The 17,663-nt window shown below is 37.4% G+C and overlaps 1 protein-coding gene across 1 annotated transcript in view; it reads right to left on the bottom strand.

The window, feature by feature from the left end:
- Nucleotides 1–17,663, bottom strand: part of USP54 (ubiquitin specific peptidase 54) — a gene marked incomplete at its 3' end in the record, with an annotated part of 51,087 nt that overhangs the window by 27,196 nt on the left and 6,228 nt on the right. Inside the window, 7 exon segments of the mRNA XM_010080096.1 lie at nucleotides 133–301; nucleotides 1,476–1,625; nucleotides 3,020–3,166; nucleotides 5,977–6,082; nucleotides 8,370–8,452; nucleotides 8,603–8,716; nucleotides 10,949–11,083. Of these exon segments, the coding sequence (XP_010078398.1) occupies nucleotides 133–301; nucleotides 1,476–1,625; nucleotides 3,020–3,166; nucleotides 5,977–6,082; nucleotides 8,370–8,452; nucleotides 8,603–8,716; nucleotides 10,949–11,083 (904 nt within the window).

Below are 17,663 nucleotides of genomic sequence, written 5' to 3'. Positions count from 1 at the left end.
TCAGAATTCTAGATCAGCTTTGACAATCAACAAGGACCTCTGCTAAGAAAAACACACCAAAAGCAGAAGAAAAACTTTTCACATGCAGCATTACAGCATAAACATGTAAGGCATATAGTCCAGATTGCTTACCTGAGTCTTCACTATCATAGCAAGTCCTGCTATATTGCTGTAAATCCACTTGAGGGGGCAAGTCTTGTGTTGACACTGGTGTTCCTCTGGGATCTGCATACAGCAGCAGTAAAGGCTGATAATGACCCTTAATACATTTTGTCACAACATCTTTCCATTTTGGACCAATCTGAATTAATAACAACAGAAAAAAAATGCACAAAAAGGTTTTCTGTCATCATTTTCTATAAGCACCTCTCATTTTTCCTTTGTCTTTCAGATTTTGGTTTTCCACTGACATTCTTTAACTGCTCCTATATCCATCATTGAACTGGATTCACCAAGAAAACTGACTGCTGGTCACGTATTGGAAAACACATAAAAAAGGGATATTAATTTTAAAATGTAACTGAAAGTAAACTGTCTCAAAGTTGGCTTTTCCATTCCCCTTTCTGAGATTCACCTTATTTGAGAAAAAAGATACGTCATGTGACACCAGCTGGTCAAGAACATACCCTAGGAACCAACCCAGCTAAAATCAAGGTATTCACCATAATTTCTTAACAAAAGTTCTTAATCCACCCATCAGTATAAACAAAATGAACAACAAAAGACATCAACAGCATGACAACAAAAACAACTTGCTCCATACACAAGTATTCTACTAAACCACTGCAGTACCTATCCTTGGAAAAATTCTGCTGCAGAGAAATGTGACTGTGAACAAATGCAAGGATTAGAGTTTTCCCTTTGAGACTGTGCTTGATATGACTACAGGATAAAATTTTCCTCTCTCATCTTTGTGCTTCCATGACTAGAAAGAATAAAAGGAGAGTGGTATGAAATAACGACAAACAAATTAATTTGATGTCATAACGACACACCAAGATCTCAGCCCTGGTATCTTTAAGTTCAAGGACCTCATGGCTGCTGAAAAGGGAAAAAAAAAGCACTAGCAAAAGAAGCGGAAAACATGGTTTTGGCAGCAACCACTAGGGAAGACTGGTATCTAGATACCTGAACAAAGAACCCAAAAATCAGGTACTAAATGGCTATACCACTTGTCAGCAACAGCAAGATAATATGGTAGCTGTGTGCAGAAGTAAACTGCAGGTTTTCAAACAACAGCATAAAAGCAGGACTCACAGCCAACAGAACAGAACTAAGAATAGGGCTTCTGAGATGCCTGGTATGCTTTTCTGATAATTCTTTACTTTGCTCAGAAAAAGGAGTAACAGTGTTGTGGATCCTGAGTAGAAAAATAGCCAAAATCTATTGCAATATGTAGAAAACAGTAGGGAGCTACACACAAGGGGTTAACAGATTTCTAAATTTGATTATTTTTCTACACATTATTTTCTCACCTCTTTGACATGAGCATCATCAAAGTACATCCACTTGCGGATTTTAGTTTGGAAGAAGAAGGTAGAATAGTGTTTTCCATAGTAACAGATCATTCCCACCAAATACAGCTCCGAGTGTTTTGCTCTGTCATCAGTTACTCTGAAGAAGAGCTTCAAGAAGTGAGGTAAGGAAAATGAAAGCAGAAATTAATAAAATGCCCAGAATTTTACATACTGTTTTATCTTTGAAGGCCTCAAAGTACTATAGAGGTGTCAGGTTTTTACTTCATGAGACAGAGAAAACAAGGCAATAGATACTTAAGTAATTAACCAATGTTTAGGCAAATCCAGTGACACAGACCAGGAGCAGACTCCTACCAACTCACCAGATGCTCAAAAATCTAGACAGTCTTGGAGACTGTGGCTGTACTTTAAGGAAGACATTTACAACAACGATATAATACCTTTTGAGAATTTGAAGTGTGGTTCTATTCTGAAAATTTTTATTCTCTCTGTCATGCTTGCTGATTATACCAAATACTGTTTAAAACATTAATTCCTCTCTGCTTTGTAGAAACAAAGTGGTTCCAACAGCAAACAGCTGATATTTACTCTGATTTAAGCAAAGACAAACTAATGACAACCTCACACAAAAAATAAACTGAAGACATTAGTAGGTCAAAAGAATTCAACACACAGAAAAAATTTTTTTCTCACTATTTAATTAACCATACTTTATTTACAAATGCACAGGACTCATTTTTTAGTTCGTTACTGCTTTACTGTGCAAGGACCACACTGTTTCATAACCACATTTCCATTAACTCACACTAATTTTGGTATGCTATGCACTGGCCAATGCATTTTTTTATACTGTGTATATATACATATAATTTTATTATTATTTTATGTAATACTTCAATCCTACAATAAAACACAGCTACAATTCAGTATATCAATAATTCAGCTCTAAAGCATCAGTTGATGCAGAATAAGTGAATCCTCTAGGGGACAAACCGCTGCATTCTAAACACTACTTAACTGCATCTATCATTCAATCACAGTGCCAGCCACCATCTCCCAGACACTGCTCAGTTATAAATAACTCTTAAGGGTTACGACCACATACAATGAAAAGAGGATTTAAAGAAGTTAAAAAAAAAAAAAAACCCAAACTACTTTTTGCCTTCAAAAGAAATAAAATAAATTTTTTTTTCTTCAAAATGAAATAATACATATGCATGTCTTTAGAAACAGCACAAACCTCAATCCAAAATTTCCTTGCACTTGAAAATATTTTTTGATTCGGCCAAGTTCTGCTTTCTGGAGTAATTTCTATTTTTCAGACATTTCATAAATTTGAGAACATGCAATTACACTAGTACTTTCACAAGTTTTGTGAAGCATTCAGAAACAGAAGGCAGATCCAAGGATCAGACTTATTCCTCTATTTACAGACACCAAAAAGGTAAAGGTGGTAACTTTTTATATTTCTCAATCCACTACTATAGACTACCATGAGAAAGACTGCGTTTGCAGGTAGTGTTGAAATACAAAAAACTCACATCTCCCAGTTTAAGGCAAGTGCCCAGACTGTGAATCACATCCTCAGCCAGATCAGAGTGGTCCGAGTCCCAAACCAAGCCAATGGTGATGATCTGTGGAGCGTTCATCAGCACACGACGAATACGGATCTTTTCCCCACAGTTACTCTGAGGATTTAAATGAAACAAAACACTGAATATAATCCTTCTCTTATTATAACGTTAGGGTAAGGCACCAACAACAAGTACAGTACTGCTGATTCTTCCTCATGCTACTGATAATAATTAAAAGGCATAGTGCAAAAGCAGGCTTATTCAAAAAAAAGATAAGCAAGCATACCTGGGAGATCCCAAAAACGTTCTTAAGAATTGAAGGGCAAGTTAATTTTCTCTTGATCAGAATCTCCGATTAAAGATTCTTAATTTCTTATTTCCTGTTTCCCTTCCTCCTCTATTTTTTTATTTTTTAAAATGACAACCAGTGCTTATTGACTGGCCAGTCTTCCTCACTCTCTAGACAGAGTACTTCTCAGACATAAGCTTGCTTGTGAAGCTAACGTATTTCTCAGTGGTGGTCCTTCCAATCCATCACCTGTTGGAATTTTGGGCATCTTTAAAGCATCATGAAAAACGCTCACTATCTGAATTAAGAGATTATCACTATAATTTTAGCAAACAATGCATTATCTTTTTTGGGGGGTGGGGGAGGGAGGGGCAGGGGCACACAGACAGACAGGGATGACAACAGCTATCAGAAAGTCCTTTTGCAACGCTCATGTTCCCTCTGCGGCAGGTCACAAAGGCACCTCTGCAAGATTCCAGAAAAAAAACCCCAAACATTTTCATACTGAGTACAGCTTCTCATTTCTCTAGAGACCAGTTTCACAATGGGATATAATAATTCCTGACACGACAACCAGGGAAGAGATCATAAAGCATTTCTTCCCCACAGCAATCTAGAAAATTAACCAGAAGTTCATTACCAATTATAAGAGGCAAAAATGAAAAACTAAAAATAACAGAAAGAAATGAGCTTCAGAACAAAGCAACGAAGACAAGTTTGGTTTTTTTTTGTTTTGTTTTTTTGTTTTGTTTTGTTTTTGTTTTTTCAGGTAGAGGACTATGATGTTTAAATGTAGAGATGAGGTTTTTATATTGAGATTACTATACTCACACATTTTGCAAGGGCGAGTGGATTACCTCACAACAAACCTATCTTACTCTCAAATTGTCTTCTTTCCTTCAGCTAGCTAACATCAGAATTTTCTGCAAGACAGGAGGAATATGGCATCCTGATAAAAAACTTCCCTTGCATGACTTTTAGGCCACCCTTAGCTAATCCTCAATAGAAAAAATTCCCAAATAGAAAGAGGCAGCATGTACTGGTAAGCAATTTTATCCAATTGATTATTTCACAGTTACATAGCAGTTCACTCTGACAAAGAATGTCTTTCTAATAATTCTGCATGCTTTGGTTATTAAATAGCTAGGATCATATGAATCTTTTAAAAAACAATACAATATTAGCATTTCTTTCACTCAGATAAGCAAGACACTATTTGCCAATATTCCAACAAAGGAAAATAATGTTTTTATGGAGACTAAAAGTGAATATTCCAGACTTACAAGCTACAGAAGGTGGGGGAGGTAAAATGGAAATACTTGCACTGCCCCCAGGGAACAGGCACACAAGCCATTCCTGTTAGAGGCTGTATTGCTTCACAGAGGACTAGCAAGGCATCTAACAGTAGCATTACATGAAGCAGCAACTCTGCAGCTGTTTCCTGCCCAACCTACTAATCAATATGAAAAGAAGTTTGATTATAATTCTTCTTGCATCTTATCTAAAGCCCTGAATCTGGACATACTCAAACTAGAAGGCAGAACAAGATTTTTCTCCACAGTTACTCTGAGGATTTAAATAAAAAAAAACGCTGAATATAATCCTTTTATTATAATGTTAGGGCAAGGCAAACTCTTGCTTTAGAAATCAAGGCCTAATGAGTTAAAAAAAACCAAATCATTTTGCATTTACACAAATCACTGTCAGGATATTCCCTGGCAGTGGGAAGCAGCAGTCCTTGTCTCTTTCTATTTTGGGTGTGTGATGCACGTACAGCAGTTTGGTCAACAGCGCAATTTATTCCAACTGAAAGGTCGTAATGAAGTTGAATGAAAGCTTGTCTAGGCAAAACAACTGATCTTGTACACTTCATTACAGTGACTGGTACAAAAGTTCTGCTGTCTGTGCCATAGCATGGTACTGCTGAAAAGATTTTACAAGAAATAAGCACTTCTGTTCTCATGCAGATGGAGCATGCTACCTTCAACAGAAATAATCACTAGAGAAACTGGGATGAACTGTTCTAAAAAGCCTAGCTAATCAAAACCATTGTCAACATACAGAAGTCTCCTATAAAAAGACACAGCCTGCAAACTCTCTTCTGTTTCTTTAGGTAAGATCCCAGAACTTTAATCACAGGATACAACAAGCATGATTGCAGCTTCAAGTAATACCAGCGCTGGAGGCCTCATCAACTCTCAGTGTAGCTGAACAGCAAACATAAGATAGATACTTCTAGTAGCAACACTGGCTTGAACAGGAATGGATTGCGTGGCCATTCCCTGGGAGTAATGTACGGATTTCCAGTTTATGCCCCCTTATCACCTCTTTTTGCGGTTTCTAACTCTAAAACAAAAATTTTTAGTTTCTATACAAACACTATGTCTATTCCTGGTCTTACTACTTGTGTCTAGTCAAAGCAGCACTCAACATCAGTAGTTCTTTGCTTACTTCATTGAATAACTGATAGATACTGAATTCAAACCCAAAGAAAACTCTCTTACCTATCCTTTTAATCACTATGATGAGTTAAACCTTGAAAATGCTCAGGAGTTAAAAGGTACACATCAGTGTAATCTATTAAACCTTTTCTGTCCTGCCCACATTCCCCCAACAGAAAATTAAGGATACTAACTGGACAGTTTCGCAGGTCTCCCATAGTGCTGGCGTTCTGTAGTAGCTCTCCAAACATATCTGGAGTAGGTTTCTCTCGTCTCTCCAGCATACAAATAGCTTGATTGCTTCAGTACACAGAAAGCATGGAAAACAGAAGTTTAATAATAGAATAAAAGTACAAACTCACATTAAGTATGTGTTTCACTTAAATGTTATGAAAAAAATCTTAAAATACATAGCATTTTTTATATTTAAAATTGTAGTACAGAAAAATCACATTATTAATTGTGAACTACTACACCTTCCATGATAATACTGCATAAAGAAAACAAGCAAAGCTTAAAACAGAAACAGTTTCTAGTTTGGCTTAAAATTTACAACTTAAAGGCAAGCTTTAGCATTTTGATAAATACTTCATTTCAAAATTAAATATTTGCTTCAGAACACTCTACTAGGGTTGCCATTGCTGAAGGAAAGTACCGCAGTAAAGCACATCCTTACTAACAAAGCTATAGACAAAAAAATAGCATGGTACCAAATTGATTTCACTGGCCAAGCTTAAAGAAAGATGACAATACATACCCAAGAATACTAGTGCTCAAAACATGTTCAAGCTTAAAATGATTTAAGAGAAAAATAAAACGTCACTGTTTAGTTGTGTTTTTAAAATAATGTGTGACTTAAAGATTTGAGCTATTTCATATAAAAACATCAAATACCATTTACATAATTATTTTCTTGTTTTTCTAATAAATAATGTTCTGATACACAGTGTATGCTGGTAACCTAAAGAAAAAATACAGCTTGATGGAACAGCATGTAGCAGGGGGAATGCTTTACAATACTCCTGATACACTGGTAAAGCAGTAGCTTTTAACAGAGATTTGCATGAAAAGAGCAGCTAGTAGTTTTCAAGACGATTTTTTTGGGCTCTGTCACTATATCTCACATGCAGGACAAAAAACAAAGACAAGTTCCATCCCAATCAAGATTTCAAGACAGAATTGAATAGCAGACTCCTGCCTTGATCAGATTTAACTGAGCAGACACCTACTAAAAGAAGACTTCTCACCTCTAGCATTCATTCAAATGAACTACCACAGAGCTAGAGCTATCGCTCTGTGCCCTGTTTCTTTAATGAAAGGTCATGGTGACCAAGGGAGTTCCCTAATAACTGGAAAAAGGAAGAGCTATATCCATCCAAGAATGAGGATTTAAGAAACTACAGGCTGGTCAGTCTCGCTACAGTACCTAAGGCAATGACAGACCACATCCCCTTGGAAATCACCTCCAGGCATATGAAGGACACGGTAAACTATGCCTGACCTACTTCACTATCTCCTGTCATAAAATGATGGGTTCTGTTGAGGAGGTAAGAGCAGTGAATATCATCTAGTCTCTAGCAAGGTTTACAAGTCACCTACACCATTCTTGTGGACAAACTGGGGGGTGTGGACTGCACAGGTAGAACACAAGGTGGACAGAAACCTAGCTGGACCTTCAGGCCCACAAGATCACCACTAGTCAGGTAAGAGCTGTGTTCCTCAAGGGTTAATACTGAAGCTGATGCTACTTGACATTTTCATTATAACCTGGATGATGAATCAGAATACACCTACATCTAGTTTATAAATGACACCTAACCGGACGGAGCACTCAATATACAGAAAGGGATCATGGGTTGGAGGAACAAGCTGACAGGAACTGCAAGAAATCCAGTAAAGGAAAATACAAAGTCTTGCACCTCAGACAGAGCACACTCAGTGCAGCAGTACTGGCTGAGCACTGAATGGCTGAAGAGCAACATTACAGAAAGCTGTTAGAGAAGCCAAACACAAGACAGACTCTTTGCAAAGGTTAACAGAGAAATGACAAAAGGCAAAAGATGCAGAAAAGGACATTCTGACTGGATATATAAAAGAAAACAAATTTTCACATTGAGTGGTTAAGCACTAGAACAGACAGCCCCAGAGAAGTTACAGAATTCCTGTCCTTGAACGTTTTCAAAACTCAGCTGCACAAAACCCCAAGCAGTCTGATCTAGCTTTGAAGTTAGCCCTGCTTTGAACAGGAGAAAGTAAACATCCAAAGGTCCTTTCCAGCATAAATTATTTTTTATTTTTCTTATCTTGCTTAACTCACCTGCTCACATATTAAGGTCTTTCAAAAAGTACACAAGCCTTTGCCACTATAGCTGTCAGATTCAGAATCATAAACAAGTAGACACACTGATCCATGCCTAAACTTTTATCTTCTGCTCCACTAAATCCTCATGTTCTTTATCACAGTTATCAAGCCACACCAACTTTGAATAAAACATGTTCTGGACATTTAATCTCATGAAGGTAAAGAACAAACTGTAATACCAATATAAAAAAAAAAGTTTTCTTCCTTGGAAAAATCTCTACTCACCAGAGTGAGGTTGTGGAAATGTAATGTACCATCTGGATGAAAGGTAATGGGTCAGAGGTGGCACCACAGCTCGTACAAACACACTAAAGAGAAAGAAAATGTAATACACTGACGAGATTAAACAGATATTTCCACAGCAATACTTTTGCTTGTAATGGCAACGCATGTCTTAGGAATGAAAATTTGCAACTTCAGAACTGGTGATTTGTATAAAGCATGTATCATTACCTCACCTGTTCAAACAAGGTCATTGCAAACTTCTGATGAGAAACACAATGTGGTGCAGTGCAAATATCTTCCTTTGTCTCATCTGCAATGTGGAAGTGAATTCGCATTAACAGGTTTTCCTAGCCAAAGAGAAGAAAAAGAAAAAAAAAAAGCATTAAATTACTTCAAATGTAGACAAAAGTTAAAATATAAATCACAAAAGCACGTTAGAAGCAATAATGTTATAAGCATTATTTACAAAGACAGAAGGCTCCTGCAAATTTTTGAAAGTTGCTTAGAAAGCAAAGAAGTTGGCATTTCTTTGATATAAAAGAAAATGGCTACCACTTCTAATTTGAAACGCTATATCAGGTAACCATTTATTTTGTTTCCTAGAACAGCTAAAGACTGTCACTGATTATTCTGTCCAATTCTCAATCATCAATGGATTTGACCACATGTAACACACACAGCAGCTCTGCAGTTTTAAAATCACTGGGTTGGCACTAACTTCTCCTCACCAACACAAAATAACCTGAATTAATTTCTATATTCCACAAGGGCTTTGAAAAAAAAGGCAAATAAGCTGCATTTTATAAAACAGGGGGAGAACTAATAAATGAAGAGGCAGACCAAATTCTGAAACTAAAACATTGAACATTTTCTAGATATTATTTCACACAACTCCATCCCTTTTCAAGTTCCCAGGAGTTCTTGTCGTAAGATGTCCTTGCCTCTCACTGTTGCCACCATTAATCTGAAGGTGCCAGAAGTCTACTGACAGCTGTCCCAGAAGCACACTTTTCACTATCACTACAAGCTGCCTGGATGGTTTACAAGCCTGCAATAAGCAGGTCAAGATTAACTATTAGGCAAAATAGCTCTGATCCTGTACAACTTCCCTTAACCTTTAGTATCTATGCTCTTCTGCCATTTAAATTAAATCTCTGCCTTTAGGGCTGAAAAGGTTAACTAAGTGAAAAGCTATGGAATTATCTCTGCCTTAAAGCTTAACCTCCAAAGGGAACTTGTACCCATTTTACTGTCCTTCTGCCAGTACGGTTAACCTAACAAACCTGCTTGTGGGGTACAATACAGCAGTATTAGATCGGCTATTTAGATTAGCTTTCTCAAAGAAGAAACTAAATCAAAAGTTCCCATGTTCCCATATACAGAACTCTGTTAAAGTGCTGGACTGCATACAAGGATTTGACATAACTGCATTCACACAGGCTCCTGTGTAGGCCAACATAATTTATTTCATTTTGAGGCTTCATTGGTGTGATCTACTTCCATTTTGAGCGAGCTCATTAAACTATACTATCTTGCTATATTAGTATCCTAAAGACACAGGATACTTTGGGTTATCGTAAGTCCATTATCAGTCCACTTAGCTTAAGAGAAGAACTACAACATGTAGTATGTATATGTATTTATCTCATTTCTGTGATCTCTTACAGTGCAAGTGTCAAATTAAGTAGGTATAGGAAATGAAAAATTTAACATATAGAAAGGACTCCACTGTCATAAGTGCTTTACCTGAGACAAGTTTTACACTACAGCAGTAAATCCAGTATGTTTGTACTTTGGTTAAACAATTAACATCTTTGTTAACAACCAAGTAGGACACACACTTTGGCCACCCTATGAAGACCATCATCACCAAAAAAGGGAAGCAGCCAATGGGTCAGCAAGACAAAAATGCCTCCTCGTTAAAGACATTTAGAAGACCGAAGAAGAAAAAGGAGGAAATGTGGATAAGAATAAAATCTTAACATAACGGACTCCAAGAAAGAGTTTGAGTATAAAAGGAAAGCAGGTGGGTAAACCTAGGGATGCAAGATTTGTGTAAAAGCTGTCTCCCAACCACACAGGTGAGATAAACAGCCTAAAAAAAAATCGTCAAATGGATGACAAATATAAAACCAGAAATATCTGGAGATGACCCATTTTACTATTGCTTACCTCAACTTACAAACTGTGTTGCGTTGTGTTTATTTATTTATTTTTACTTTCCCTTAGATAGAGTTTGTGAAAACACAATTTCAGAATAACTGGGAAACAAAATGTCTTTTCACCTTTTTGAGGTGATGCTTAAAACTTGCGGTGCAATTTTTTCTACAATTCATATTCAAGACACACTTGAGACTGAGAGCATTACCTACGCAAAAGTAACTGTAAAAACGGATAACTTGATGTTCCCATTTCAAAATCATTAGTGATGACTCTCAAACCAAAAACTGGTTCCCCACCGGATCACTTCAAGCTTGGGGATATCTCTGGGGGCTTTTTGCGAACACATGTGCAAGGTCTGTTGGAATTTGGGGAGGAATTTAAAAAAGACTGTCACACCATCTTTCAGTTACACTCACAAAACATTCAGCAGCATCATCCATGATGCCCAGCTGGAAGCGTTGCTCATCCTGAAATGTCTTTGCAAGAGCAGTGCGCAGGGCATCAGAAGGCAGTACCTTCTCACTGCTACACTGAAACTGGTTGAAGATACCCTAGTAAGAAAACAAAAAAACAGTTAAGTTAGTGTATTTTCAAAACATTACCCAAGTTATCTGAAAACAAACAACTTCAACTTGCTTTGCTCAAGACACACAGATAATTACATTGCACAGGGGCTACAAGAAAAAATTCTAGAAGATCCTTCTTTGAAATCATATCCACCTTTGTGTATTCCTTCCTTTCACATATCCAAGGCAGGGTGGTGAGCTTAAGGGTAAATTTCCCTTAGTGTCAATCCCCCTTGGATCTTCCTCCAAATTTGATTCTTGAAGTAAATACAACGAGCACCAGAACCTCCTCACTTTTTATTCCTATTTCTCCCTCTTCAGTTCACTTTTTCACTCCCACCTCGGTATCTTTCTTCTTACACAAGCCGCCTTCTTTCCTCTTTCAAGCAAATCTTTCTAAATGTCTTCGCCCTTAAACAGCTGCAACCTGCTGCCTGCACTCTTTAAGGAATTTACTTTCCAGTAAATCCAAGAAATGGTAAGAATGTGATGATTTTTGGGTCAGCACGCTGGAGGGAAAAGGCACAACATAAACAGCAGTTCCTATGTATGACCAGCTGTTCACTTGTTGCCATAAACCTTCATTTTCATAACTGTAACTCACAGGTAACCTGGATAATCATTTGCAAGGACGGGTAGCTCTATAAAGACACATTATTATTTAAAGTATGGGTTATATGCATGAAAGTTCAGTACATATTCCCAACTGATTAAAAACCCACTTTTATTTCATGCGTGTATGTGCATCCACATGCATGTGTGAGTTATGCAAAAGATCTTCTCAAAAGTTATTTAACTATTTAACACTGTGCCCTCCTACAAAAACAGGAATATAATTCTGTATGCAACATCCTATCATTAAGTAAAAACTTATTGCCCTTTTCATACAAGACCATTTTGTCTCCATCACCATTCTGCTCTACTTTCTACCTCATTTGATATGACAAACAACCATCTTCATCAATGTCAGTATCAAAATTCTGCTTGTCCTTTCCCATAAAACTTTCCTCACAATCTCCCTAAATATTAGAGAAAAGCTACATTCCTACTACAAGAGAAAAAAGGGATCATCTTCAATTGTGCACCACTTGGCTTTTCTGCCTTCTAAACTTAGCCAAAGGAGGAGAAAGCCAGCCTCAAACTGGTTTGCCAGTTTGGTTTTCTTTCAAATCTGCACTGAGAATCTGTAGCGATGTCAACTCATGTTATCACTTTCTCCCTTAATTAGAGAGAGTCTCTCCCCAGTAAACTTAGGATCTATATTAACTGGAAATAAAATCTCAATCTTTCTCTCCTTTAATTATTCTTATTTGTTTCTTGTCAGGAAACAAGCAGGTAAACCCAGAGAAGGTTTGCCAAACTATGCAATCTCGTCTGCTTTGAGGAAGCTGAAAAAGTGCAGTATACAGCTGTTGCTGTACAACCAGCAAACCAACCTCAGTGCCTCTGCCATTTCTGGCCATAGGAAGGCTATAATTCATAGTGTTGACACATTATCTAACACAGATGTAAAATGCCATCTCTCTTTACCACTATTTTGGTAGGCTTTAAGGTGCTCATTCACGGGTGAAGGCCCACTGTGCTGATGCCCATATCTCTATTAGAGCATCAAACAATGATGAGGAAGTGGTAACGAAGAGAAGGCTGTGAGGCAGTAAGTCTCACACTTCATGAATTACAGACAATACTACTCTTCAGTTACTTCTCATATATACATATATAAAAATGGAAAGAATGACAAAGCCTCTGTACTTAACAACCTTGACTCCCATTTCTGTCACTCTGATAACAGAGCAAGTTTCATGTTTCATTAATGGATTTTCTCATTTCAGTGGACCTCACAAAAAGAAACAAAGCAGTGAAACAATTCCGTCCTGCTTCAGCACTTTACATTAAATTTAAGAGCACTTGAAAATATTAATGACTGTGCTTTAGAAATGTATTTATTCCAGTTATAAATCTCACTTCATAAATCTGGAAACTGAGGCACTCGCCTAATGATTGGTACGCAACCTCTGTAGGGAACTGATGGACAGGACACTGCTTCGGTGAGAGCTCTGAAATGGCTCTGTGCTCTTCGTGGGGACAAGAGAATTAGTGCAGACTCCAAACTGGATAAAAGCAGAATCAAGCAAGCAAGCAAAAACTCTTATTTTAAATTTCCATCTTTAAATAAATGGCATACTTTACTTTTACCCATAATGTACCTATTAGTTAACAGAAAGAGACCCACTAAGGAAAAAGTGATCCTGATGATTATAAGCCACTGTTCTTCACAAGATCCTGCATTTTAATTTTTTTTTACATCATAAAATAATTACAGCCTTCAGAATTAAAACAAAAAAAAAAAACGTTAACTAAATATAAACAGCACAAAACTGACATCTGTTACCACAACCATGGAACAGAAATAATTCAGGAATACCAAAGAATTATGTGAAGAATTCTAATATGTAAAATCAGGGAGCAAAAGAGCTCAAGATTATATAGAAGAACGTTTCCTGAAATTTGTAATGACACAGCACACAATGGTGTAGTCGTATTCAGATTGCGAGGTAAAAAAAAGGTCATAAAACCAGTGAGTAATTGTGCATTTGAATCTAATAAAGATCAAATCTTACCATGTTATTGCACAGCGCAGTTCAGCAGTTCCCACAAGCACCTCAAATGGAGTCAAAAGCACTTTGAACACAGGGGGGCTGGTTTTGATTGGGTTTTGGTCGTGGTTTTTGGGGTGGGGGGTTTGGAGGGGAAGGTTGTTTTGCCTTTTCCGTATTTTTCGATATAGGTTCTTTGCTCACCTTCAGAACAGGTCTTTCTTGTCTCTCAGCCTTAGATGGACAGGTGGGGCATTTCCTGCAGTTTCATCACTTTAAGTTATCTAAGTCAGATCTCTCTCCTTAATTTCAGTTCTTGCCCTTGAGTGATACTGTTAATCACTAACATATTTGTTCCATATACAGGTCTGAAAGCCAGCTGGACACAGCCCAGGAAAGCCCTGCTGATTTTGTTCCAGGAGTTTTGATGACACTTTTCTCCATGTGCTTCTGGAACTTAATGAGAACTTTATACTGAGAACACTCAAACTTTGTTCTCTTTCAAAAACTTCGTCACCTGAATTTGAAGACAGTGAAACCCCATTCACCACACTGATGATCTCTCTCAATGGCTACATTCCAACACAAAAGAGCGTATCCCTAACAGCAGCAACAATATGAAGAGACATTGCTAAAAGCTTCATGAAAAGGGGAAGTCTCTCCTACTCTATCAGTTTTCAATAACTAAAATCAAGGATGCAGAAAAAAAACCCCACAAACCAACACATATTAGCTTAACATAAAACCTGAGCAACTACTAATATTGAATTAGCAGCAATACTTTGATTTCTACACTGATGACCTATTCTTGGCATGTTGGTAAGTCTACAAGCCAAGACAGAGAACAGCACGAGCAAGGGGGTTTTCAGATAGAAAGTATGCATTTTAGTTACACGACATTCCTGAGGTCTATATGAAAAGGAAGCTCATCTCCCTCCATATCCCCTTCCCTACAGATCTTCAAAGGTCTGGAAAGAGTAGCAGAGACAGCAGAATTAGGAAGGACACACGTTCTTTAAGAGGAATAAATTGCCAAATTCCCCAAGTACTAAGTCAAGATCAACTACGATGACATAGTCGATCGATCTTTCACCAGCTTGCTCTCAGAGGCACCCAAATCTGGAAATTCCTTAACCATCACAGGCAATCTACTGTAGGGCCTCACTTGGATAATTACCATTGAGAAGGCTTTTTCCTGGTTTTGTAACTGGAAGCTTTGTGTCCTTTCTACTACAGGTCTGGGTTTCTGACATACGTCAGAACAAAGGCTTGCAGAGTCAGTGGTCTCCCAAAATAATCTCCTCCAGTTTGGGAACTGTGGGGAGATTTCTAAAGCATCAAAGTAAAATAACCTAAGGTTTGAGACAAGGAACCATTATCATAGAAGTATTCAAGTTAAAATCTGTCTTTCTGTTTCACAGAATGACAAAATTCACGTGCATGATCACAAAATTAGTTGTTCTTCATTTGGTTAGAGAATAAAGATAGCAGTTATTCTTTGAGGTAATTAATGCCATTGACATTTTAGAGTTCTTTTAAATTTCAAAGATTCGCTAGCTGAAATATCTGTGTATTCCCCCATAGTTTGTAAGATCTGCTCCAAATTATCTCGAAAGGTGTTTGGAATCTATTCTCTCCCTAGGAAGTAAGTATCCAATTTATTTGGGGTAAATTGACATCTGCAATGTGTATCTAACCATACTCATTAAACAAACCCCAGACTTGACATACATGTGCATATGACTTTTTAACCAAGCACGTAGGAGCAGGCTGGCCTAAGAACAAGTTGATGGCTGAAGACAACAGGCAAGAGCTACTGAATCAAATCAGTGTCCATTCACTTTAAGTTCTGTCCTCGGCAGCTTTTTGAGAACGAATTATTCTCTTCCAGCAATGTGCAGAAGTTCCTTCTGGATGGGAATATTTGCTACAGCTCTAGCAGTGTGGTATTTCTTTCCAAGAACAAAACATGTTCCCTCCAAACGCTTTAGTATTCCTTACACCAACAGCTTCTGCCTATTAGCAAAAGCAACAAATATCAACATGTCCAACCTTCATCGTTCATTTAAATATCATTCTTGCTGTCACTCAATTGTGACAGTATTCTTTTTTTGTGAACTTTCTCTCCATTTCAATAGCACGTCCTTCTTACTCCATTCTATTAATTGGACTTTTTTTCCTTGTCTACAGTACCTAATCCTTCATCCAGAACATCACTCTTCTCCTGATGCAGCCTCTTACTCAGTACAACAACACGTTTCAATAAAAATTCTGGCTGCTAAAATCACTTTTCTCCCATCCAACCACATTAGCCTCCACCCACAGTATTTCCACTAGCTCACATTTCTTCCCCACATTTCCTTATTTTATATTCACCTTCAAGGATGCAAATAATTCTAGCTCTATTTGGTTTTGTGTCTTTGGATCTCCTTCCAAACCTCCAGGTCTGATAAAAATCAACCTAGATTGCAATTATTCCTTTCTTTTACAGTCTCATTTTCACTCACACTGTGCCATAAACATTAACATAAGGTCCCCAATATGGACTGTAAAGTCAGACACCTCTGGCTGCTACAAAAAACAAATAAAAATGTACTTTCAGTGAGGTTTTTTTAATAAGGTATCAGGAAAAGAACCCAAATCACAGAGTGCACACCTCAACTAGGTGACAATTTATTAACTGCTTGATCAAGATCAAAAGAGGGAGTCATTATTTGGGAGCTTCTATTACCAGTTTATTAACGGAGGAAACTGTACTTGCTGCTAGTTTATTTGTCAGGCAGTTAACGGCAAGTGCCAACTGAAAAAAATAGTTTAAACAATAAAGGTGATTATTTTATGTATTATTGCTACTGTTTTACCCTGAAATACTATACTGATTGGAAAAAAGCCAAAACAAGAGGATGAAATTTTCACAACCAACCTATTACTGTCTCAACCATGTAACAAATAACATAACAAATCCCTCTGTTTCAATCTGGTTAATCAGACCCATGAAATATAGTCATTCCGCTTCTTTAAAGCACTCACCCTATTATTCTCAGTTTTCACTTTAGAAAACAATTTCTACACAGAAAATCCACATATTTCCTCCTTTTGTTACACATGACTAAATTACAGAAAAGACCAGCCCTACTGGATTTTGTCAATCAATAGAGCATTCTTCTTTGCAAACGACAAAAAACACTCTGTCCTATATCCTGGCACTATGGAGCTCCCAGTACAATCCCTGGAAGGTGAAAAATTCTCTGTGGCATGCTCAATACAGTGAACGGATTTCCCCCTTCCTGCCCTCTTCCAGCTGTGATAAACAAACACCAAATCAAAGTCATGCTCTAGAAGGAAAACAAAACAGAACACAGTAGACTTCAACATTAAAAATAATCAAAAAGCTGTTCCAGTGTTACAGCAGGCAAACCACATAGTGGTAAGGACAGCTTGTGTACTGAAAAAAACCACTGAAATAATGCCACATCTTAAGAAACAGTGTTTGGGAGTCCAGCACAGAGTCTGCAGCTCTCCCTTGTCGTTTAGAGCTGTTGATGCAAGGTTCCTTCAAAATAACCAATGAACATATGCCCGGAATGATTTCAAGGTTCGTTTTGTAGCCACTTAAACATATCCAGGAAGCATGGCAAGTTTTAAAATCACTGCAAGAATTTATGCAATGGATATCTTCAACGTAGTATAAAAATAAAATGTGATTTGGTGTGACATCACTGTCCTATGATCCCTCATTTTATAAAAAGTAATTTAAAATTACAAATTATATTTATAGCACTAGCTGAGCATTTCCAGTAAATACTGCGCATGACATCAGAATCCCTAGAAACAGCTGCAGCAAGCCAAGAAAGTGTGGAAAAAATACAACTTCTTGAGTATTATTCAAAGGCCAAATTTAGCTTAGTGAAGACTATCTTCCTCTGAAGTCAACGGGAAGAGAATGTTGCCTTTTAGAGCAACAGTTC

Source organism: Pterocles gutturalis, unplaced genomic scaffold, assembly GCF_000699245.1.
Source record: "Pterocles gutturalis isolate BGI_N339 unplaced genomic scaffold, ASM69924v1 scaffold49819, whole genome shotgun sequence".
Lineage (NCBI taxonomy): Eukaryota > Metazoa > Chordata > Aves > Pterocliformes > Pteroclidae > Pterocles > Pterocles gutturalis.
The sequence above is the reverse complement of the archived record's forward strand: the minus strand, read 5'-3'. Positions and strand labels throughout refer to the sequence as shown.